This window comes from Rhinolophus sinicus, chromosome 3 (assembly GCF_057876585.1).
Source record: "Rhinolophus sinicus isolate RSI-liver-muscle chromosome 3, RSI-T2T, whole genome shotgun sequence".
In the NCBI taxonomy this organism is placed as follows: Eukaryota; Metazoa; Chordata; class Mammalia; order Chiroptera; family Rhinolophidae; genus Rhinolophus; species Rhinolophus sinicus.
The window spans coordinates 201,918,717-201,927,848 of record NC_142503.1 but is presented as its reverse complement, the minus strand read 5'-3'; the positions used below and the strand labels follow the sequence as shown (position 1 = coordinate 201,927,848).

The 9,132-nt window shown below is 53.4% G+C and overlaps 1 gene segment (V, D, J or C); it reads left to right on the top strand.

Moving 5' to 3' along the window:
* The first annotated feature begins 533 nt into the window (after positions 1-533).
* Positions 534-9,132, top strand: part of LOC109455540 (immunoglobulin heavy constant gamma 1-like) — a 138,556-nt gene continuing 129,957 nt past the window's right edge. The window contains 1 exon segment of the C gene segment in view: positions 534-594. Coding sequence covers positions 549-594 — 46 coding nt within the window.

Genomic DNA, 9,132 nt, shown 5'->3' with positions numbered 1-9,132 from the left:
CTGTAAATATCCTATTGGGAGAATTTACCGAACACAATGAGCAATAAAATCAAGTTTAAAATGGGGTTTCCATGACTTCAAGATGTCTTTAGAGCAACAATCTGAATGACAAGGATGGTTTTACCAATTTGAAATTTTCAAAATTTGGGGACACACCCTGACCCCCGATTTGAGACACTTAGGTTAAAGCCCAGAACAGGCTCAGGTGGTCTCCGTGTCATTCAAAGGGGGTTCTCAGTGACGATCGCATCCTGGGCGTTTGTTCCTCAGTGTGAGGAGCTCTGTCAGCACAGATTCAGGGACCTGGCAGGGGACACATATCCTCCAAGAAGGATTAGGACTTGGACCCTCAGACGCCCACTGAACATGGTCCTGTGTCACGGAGCTTCTCTCACGTGGGTCACGTCTTCAGCTATGAAACCCTCTGCTCATGAATATGCAAATGAGCCCAGGTGGGCGGGGTTAAATGTGGACATGTCTGTGCCCTGAGAGCATCGCCCCACAGCCACACGCTCCCCTACAGACGTCCTGACAGCACAGCCCTCACCATGGACTGGAGATGGACAGTCCTCTTCCTGGTGGCAGTGGCTACAGGTAAGGGGCTCCCCAGTCCCTTGCTGATGAGGGGACCTGGGCCAGTCACAGTGGATCCACCCACTCCTGTCTCCTCCCCACAGGTGTCCACTCCGAGGTCCAGCTGGTGCAGCCTGGGGCTGAGGTGAGGAAGCCTGGGGCCTCAGTGAAGGTGTCCTGCAAGGCTTCCGGATACACCTTCACCAGCTACTGGATGCAGTGGGTGCGACAGGCCCCGGGACAAGGGCTTGAGTGGATGGAACGGATCTATGCAGGCAATGGTGGCATAAGGTATGCACAGAAGTTCCAGGGCAGAGTCACTACGACCAGGGACACGTCCACCAGCACAGCCTACATGGAGCTGAGCAGTCTGAGACCTGAGGACACGGCCGTGTATTACTGTGTGAGGGACACAGTGAATGACCCACATCCTGAGAGTGTCAGAAACCCTGAGGGAGAGGGCAGCTGTGCGGGGCTGAGGAGACGACAGGGACAGTGAGACTCCTGACTTCCTCACACAGAGTCAGGAACCTGAGACGAGGAGTGAGGCTCTCAGGGGCACCTCAGTCATTCAGGGGAAGGTCTCCAGTGTCCAAACGTCCTCAAGTAAGAACTAGAGAAAGCCTTTCCTGAAAGGTCCTGTCATGTGTCACTGTCCTTGCAGTGGGCATGTCTGGAGCCTCCGTGTTCTCTGAGTGAGGGAGGTTATTTCAGGCATCACCTGGGATCACTTGGTGGGACGATCTGGGATTGGCCTGTAGTGTCTCCCTATAACTTTCTCTCACTTTCCCCTATTTGTGAAAAATGGAAATGAGTTAGGGAGAAAGTGTACATATAGAATTCAAGGGTGAATTTCTGTTCCCCACCTGTGATCAAGCACCACACACATGACATGTGATGCACCATCATGGCACGTGGTGACATCATAGGTGACAGGTGTGTCAGGTCAAGCACAGTCTACGTCAGCTCCCCGTCCCCTCAGCCTCTCCTGCAGGGGTGAGTTCCTGAGAGGCTTCTCCCCTCAGACCCTAACCTGCGGGTGTCCCTGCCCTGGGGAGTCCTGGGGGTCCTCACACAACAGGGAGCAGCAGGGGGAGACGCTGGATGATGTGAGACTCAGTCCAGCCTGTTACTTTCCCAGGACAACTGAATCTAATTACCTCACACTCGGGGCTCAACTCTAGTCACATTTATTCCTTCACACTCTGGGGCTCAGAGCATGTAGGCAGTTTCACTGGAAGATACCAAGGTGTTGGCAGGACCACACATGCCCTGGAGGGTCTGGGGAAGCGCTGTGGTCTCACAACGAATGTGTTGAAATCCTAAACCCCAGAGAGGTTGTGTTAGCGGGTGGGGACTTGGGGGTCTAGGTGATCAGAGCGCAGCCCTCAGGATGGGGAGCAGAGCCTCTCTAATGAGACCCAGAGAGTTTACTTGTCCCTCCCAACCTGTGAGGACGCAGCAGGAAACCACAGGAAGTGAACCAGGCAGAGGGCCCTCACCAGTGGTGACCATGTGGGGTCTCGGTGTCGGATTGTCACCTGCAGAACTGTGGGGAATGTTGTTTATAATGTAAACAGGATATGGAACTTTTTATAGCAGCCCAGATGGAATAGAATGGTTGTCATGCAGGAGACCCTGCTCGCTGCGCCATGTGTCGTGCCGGGCGACCTGCGGGGTCTCTGCTCCCGCTCCCCACACAAGAACACAGGACATGGTGAGGCCAAAAAGGAACACCCACGGAGCCATAGGTAGGGGAGTCATACCACTATATTCTCTCTGGCGGCACTATACTCTCACTGGGGGCTGGATCCACACTGTCCGCAAACCGCCATCCACGCTTGCCAGCCCAGCCGCCATCTCCTTGCTAGCCCCATTCTTCTCTTTCTCTTCCTTCCTCCTCTCCGTAGCCACAGCAGTTATATTGTGGCCAATGGCTCACTGGCTACAGCTGACGGCCAACCAGCCACAGCTGATGGCCATGCAATCACAGTTGGCCATTTACTACCTGAGCCAGGCACCTGTGTATGTGAGGCCGAGAGCCTGGAAACTACTCTCTGGGGCTCCGCCCCCACACTCCACCCCTACAGGCTCTCGCCTCACAATCTACGCGACAAGCGTCTTCCGCGAGGGGACCTGTGCGAGGAGCCTGGGGGTGAATGCAATATCCTGGACACAGCCAGGCTCTCTGGGCACAGCCAGGGTTTCTCAGGGCACCACCAGTGCTTCTGGGCACGGCCAGACTTCCTGGACTTCTTAGGGTACCACCTGTCTTCCCGGACACAGCCAGGGTTTCTCAGGGCACCACCAGTCCTTCTGGGCACAGCCAGACTTCCTGGACTTCTTAGGGTACCACCTGTCTTCCCGGACACAGCCAGGGTTTCTCAGGGCACCACCAGTACTCCTGGGCACTGCCAGACTTCCTGGACTTCTTAGGGTACCACCTGTCTTCCCGGACACAGCCAGGGTTTCTCAGGGCACCACCAGTACTCCTGGGCACTGCCAGACTTCCTGGACTTCTTAGGGTATCACCTGTCTTCCCGGACACAGCCAGGGTTTCTCAGGGCACCACCAGTACTCCTGGGCACTGCCAGACTTCCTGGACTTCTTAGGGTACCACCTGTCTTCCCGGACACAGCCAGGGTTTCTCAGGGCACCACCAGTACTCCTGGGCACAGCCAGACTTCCTGGACTTCTTAGGGTACCACCTGTCTTCCCGGACACAGCCAGGGTTTCTCAGGGCACCACCAGTACTCCTGGGCACAGCCAGGGTAACTTCAGGGCTCAGCCAGACTTCCTGGACTCAGCCAGGGCTCTCAGCGCACTGCCACTCTCTCTGTGCCTCTCAGGGTACCCTGCTGGAACAACAGCGACTCACAATCAAGGTGCTTACATATTCTCAATGGCGGCCAGTCAAGAGACAAAAGCAAATATCCCCCAGTTCCACTAACAACAGTTCCCAAACAAACAGTCAAGCGGTCCATTAAATTAGGGATGGAAGGCAATTCCCCATAGTCCATAGTCATTCACCAGGGCTGTCCTGGGGGTGAGGGATGACCTTGACCTCACCCTCATCTCCCATGGAGGACTCAGCAATCGTTACCTCCTGGGACTATAAGTCCTGCATCCGGGCTGCCTGAGCAGGAACTTCCCCGGCCCACAGGGCCGCAACGACCTTTGCTTTCTCCGGCCTGTGCTGGTTGGGGAACCGTCCACATCTTTCCACCTCTCCACGGGGCTCCATCTCTCCAGCAGCTGCATGGCTTTTCCTGTGCTAGTGGGAGAGCCGTCCACGTCCTCCCACCCCTCCACGGGGGTCCAGCTCTCCGGCAGCTGCTCCTCCTGGTCTTCCTCAGACTGGGTGTTCACACGCACAAACTGCTCCACCGTCCTTTGGAGAGCTTTGGCCGGCACCATATCCTGCCGACTACGCCATTTGTCGTGCAGGAGACCCTGCTCGCTGCGCCATGTGTCGTGCCGGGCGACCTGCGGGGTCTCTGCTCCCACTCCCCACACAAGAACACAGGACATGGTGAGGCCAAAAAGGAACACCCACGGAGCCATAGGTAGGGGAGTCTTACCACTATATTCTCTCTGGCGGCACTATACTCTCACTGGGGGCTGGATCCACACTGTCCGCAAACCGCCATCCACGCTTGCCAGCCCAGCCGCCATCTTCTTGCTAGCCCCATTCTTCTCTTTCTCTTCCTTCCTCCTCTCCGTAGCCACAGCAGTTATATTGTGGCCAATGGCTCACTGGCTACAGCTGACGGCCAACCAGCCACAGCTGATGGCCATGCAATCACAGTTGGCCATTTACTACCTGAGCCAGGCACCTGTGTATGTGAGGCCGAGAGCCTGGAAACTACTCTCTGGGGCTCCGCCCCCACAATGGTAAAGACTGTTTATTTTTATTTTCCAGCTGCTAGAGGTGCTTTCCTTGATCCCATGTCCTGTTCCTCCAACGTCGCACCAGGAGGAGGTCACCTTCCATCAGAGGTCACATTGCTTTCTTCTCCTGGATCTAATCTCCCTCTGCCTCCCTCTGCTATGAACACGGTGGTTGAATTAGGAGTCACTCAGAAAACACAGGAAAACCTTTGCTTCCCCTGGTGCCTAAATAAACCAAGTATGACAAAGGCCTTTTCCCATGTTACGTTCACAAAGTCCAAGCGTGACTCAGACCTTCTCAGTGCTCCCTCAGCTTCCTAACAGTCACCTCCAGGACCCAGGCCAATTACAGCTACAACATGCCAACAGCCCCTCAAAAGCTCATTCATGAAAACATGAAATCCAGTCTGAAATGTATGAGCACCATCATCTCAAAAGTCCCAAATACAATCTCTGAATCAGTTATGGGTCATAGTTTGGGTGGATCTATCCTGGGGTAAAAGCCTCTCTGTCTGTGACACTAAAAGACAAGTTGTCTCTTAAAACACAACAGCAGGGCAGGCAAAGGGTAAGAGTTACGGACGCTTGCATTCCAAAGAGATGGAATGGAGGGGTCAGGTAATGAAAAATTCTGTGCACAGGAGGGTACACAGCACTAGTGCTCCAAGCGTCCCACACTGATGCTGGATAAAGGGGAGGGGACACAGTCTGTCTGCAGGGGCTTTGGGACAAAGGCGCACGTGCACCACCAGGGGGCGCTCGGGACGCGCTCAATTCACGTCCGGGAGGAGTTGGCTGAGGGCTGCTGTCCTGTCAGGGTTTGGTCTCCGTGCTCCTTAAACCTCCTACTGACATTCGCGCAGCAGAAACTGTTTTCAAAATGATCTGGAAACACAGAAGTGTCCTCCATTTTTTATGTATTAGAACATTATTGCTATATTCCCCATGCTGCTCTACACATCTGGTGTGAATATTTTTCAAATTATGGCTGACATTCAATATTATATTAGTATCAGGTGAGCAACGTAGTGGTTACACATTATATAATTTATGGAGGGAACCCCCAATAAGCGACTACCCGTCTGACACTACACAGTCGTCACAATCCTGCTGACTGTATCCCCCGTACTGTACTTTCCTATTTAGAATACGCTGTCGTCATGGTGATGTGCACAGTTCCCAAGGGCCAGGCACTGCGATGACTTCCTCTCCTATAATCATGTAACAGCCATGAGTGAGGGACAGCAGGGACTTCTATGTCATAGATGAATAATCAACCTTAAATAACAGCATTCCTCCTGATGTTGGGTGTTCCTAATTGACTTCACCAATTATTCTATTATATTAATTGCTGAAGCTCTTTCATGACAGTCTAGGCAGAGAGACTGTGTGTAAATGGCCCTTGTGGTTACTGAAAACCCACAGCCTCTCCTTCAGCTCCATGACTCTCTCTAACTTCTCAGGATCTCCAAGTCCCAGGGATAGAAAAGCATCTTGTCAACACGTCCGTCTCCTTGGTCTCCTTGAAGGTCAGGAAGCCAGAGGTACCCAGGGGCGAGGGCACCACCACCACGTGTACACCGAGTGCACTCTCACAGGATGTGCAGCCCGGGGCCCCTTTCCCAGGGGCACATGTGTCCCCAGACCCCATGGTCATCTCCCAGGAAGAAGAGCACATCCACCCCTCACTGCTGTCCAGCTGCCCGTATAGCTCAGCATGTGCAGCTCAGGAGGCAAACACTGAGGTCTGGGCCTGACGGTGATGGGAGGTGAGGGCAGGTGTCCTCCTCCTCAGTGTCCTGGTGGAGACCCAGGGGGCTGTTTCCACAGGGCAGTGACATGGTGTGGGGATGCTGCAGGCTGGTGAGGAGATTCCATGCATTTCTACAGAATTGACATGACTTTGAAATACAGTTAGGGATCTAATTTATAATATAGACAGATTGGGGATCCTGGTGGATTGTGAGTCCGTATGTTTCAGCAAGGATAATTTAGGGGTTATTTTACTTTTCTGCTTCGAGGAATATGCATGTGGACATTTCACTAGATACAATGTGGCTGACAATACACATTTACATCTTCCCACTGCTATGTTCACTCACCAGTGGATTTAGTATCGTTCACTCAATTGTATATTGAGATGGCACTTGTCCATATGTCATCAAAAGTGAGCAGTTCCAAATATACCCTTCTTTGTTCACTAAGAGTTAAACATGTTCGTTCCCCACTGTGAAGTCACAGCCCCACACTACTGACAGGGTCCCTTGTCCCTGCCATGGTGGCTCTTTCTCTGCCTGCTAGTCTGCTGCACGAGAAGCCCCCTAAGCTGGGCATCACCACAAGTCCCTCAGGTGGGACACTGGGAATGACCCAGTGAGAGGACAATGGGTGGGGCTGTTCCTACTCATGCTCCTGCTTCCAGGTCCAATAAAATGCCTGTAGATTCAGGTAAGACCTGCATCCTCCTGATCTGGGCCATTTACTATGGTCAAATATGCATCATTGAAGCTACTACAAGAAAATAAATGGACAATTGGTGAGGAAAAATCAGACAGACAGACAGACAGTAACATGCAAAATGTCACACTTATGAAAATACAGCTGCATGAACCCAGATTCTCCACATTCTTAGGTAAATACTACCATGCAGAAAATCGCACATGTTCCCATTACAGGAAAGAGGTTCTGTGACCTCACCTGGCATGTCCATCCCTGCCCCGGAGTGGGATGAGGGAGCAGTGTGGTCCATGGGGAGGGTACTGGGGCTCCCTCTCAGCTGATATGTGCTCTTGGACACATCACTCGGCTCCTCTGGGCTGCCGTGTGTAGCTTCACCTCTGCAACATGAAGGTGGATTGATACCTCGGTCACTTGTTCTGGGTGCTCACATACAAATGAATGAGGTAATGGGTGCTGAGCACTCACTCCAGCACCGTCACGTGTAATAAATCATGTTTTCCTGAACTCTCACGTGGCCACCAACTAACCAGGACTCTCATGCCTGCATGAGGCCCTGCCTTGTGTAGGTGTCCAACCCCAAGCTCCCTATATGGAAGGAGGGCATGCAAATAGGGGCCCCTCTGCTGATGAAAATCAGCCCAGCCCTGACCCTGCAGCTGTGGGACAGGAGCCCCAGCCCCGGGATCCCCAGGTGTCCCCATTCCGTGATCAGGACTGAGCACAGACGACACACCATGGAGTTTGGGCTCAGCTGGGTTTTCCTTGTCGCTGTTTTAAGAGGTAATTTATGGAGAACAGGAGACTCTGAGTATGTGAGAGAATATGAGTGAGAAAAACAGTGGATGTGTGACAGTTTCCTGACCAGGATGTCTCTGTGTTTGCAGGTATCCAGTGTGAGGTGCAGCTGGTGGAGTCTGGGGGAGGCTTGGTGCAGCCTGGGGGGTCTCTGCGCCTCTCCTGTGCAGCCTCTGGATTCACCTTCAGTAGCTACTGGATGAGCTGGGTCCGCCAGGCTCCAGGGAAGGGGCTTGAGTGGGTCTCATACATTAGTGGTGATGGAAGTAGCACATACTACACCAACTCCGTGAAGGGCCGATTCACCATCTCCAGAGACAACGCCAAGAACACGCTGTATCTGCAAATGACCAGCCTGAGAGCTGAGGACACGGCCGTGTATTACTGTGCGAGGGACACAGTGAGGGGAAGTCAGTGTGAGCCCAGACACAAACCTCCCTGCAGGGGACAGGGGGGCAGGGCCGCAGGGGACGCTCAGGACACCAGGGGCGCTCAGGACACCAGGGGGCACTCAGGACACACCCAGCACAGGGACCAGCCCCAGGAGCAGGTGGGGACCTGGGTGGGGAAGGGGCGTCCTGTTGAGAACAGAGATTTCCTCTGAAATTCCTCAGCTGCCCCAGGGACAAGTCGTGAATCACCTTTAATACTCTAACGTCTCCTATTCTCAGCAGCAACAAGGAGGTAACATTGTTTACAATGACCATCACCAGTGACTGGGGACCTTTCCTCCATCAAGTTTCTCTGTGTCCTGGTTTTAGTTCTCGGTGAAGACCACCCTGAGTGTTCTCATGTCCTCTGTGGTTAGGAAACATTTCCCACAAAGAGAGACCACAGAACATTCCAGACCCCTGTGTGCTGAGCTCAGGCTCTCTGCCTCCCACATGCCCACGGTCCCCACATGGCACGTCCTTCCCACAGGCACACCTGGTCCCACAGGGGATCAGCCTCCAGGGCTGTTTACCCAGGATCCTCTGTCCTCCCTACATTTCAACATTAACCTACTGTCTTCATATTTCAGATGGAAGTTGAAACCCACCCAACATCACCTTCTGTCACCTGCTGTCCTAATTCTCACTCACTCAGCCCTTGACCCTGAGCTCCATGGGGCTGGAGCTCTGCTCACACTCCCAGCTCTGCCCACAGTACCCGTCACAGAAGGGAGATCTAGCAAACACATGGGCATTCAGGTGCCTTTATGTCATCTTGTAATGTCCATCTAACATGTGTGTGCATTTGTGGACACCCCAGGGCAGGATACACTCACTGTGTCTGAAGGGGGCCCTGCTGAGCCCACATGTCTTGGGAACACATGACTCATGGTGACCCAGGCACTATTGCAGGACAGGTCTGTGTCAGGTGGGGACACAGCTGGCTGCTGACCACCAGGCACCACTAACAAGTCAGAAGCTT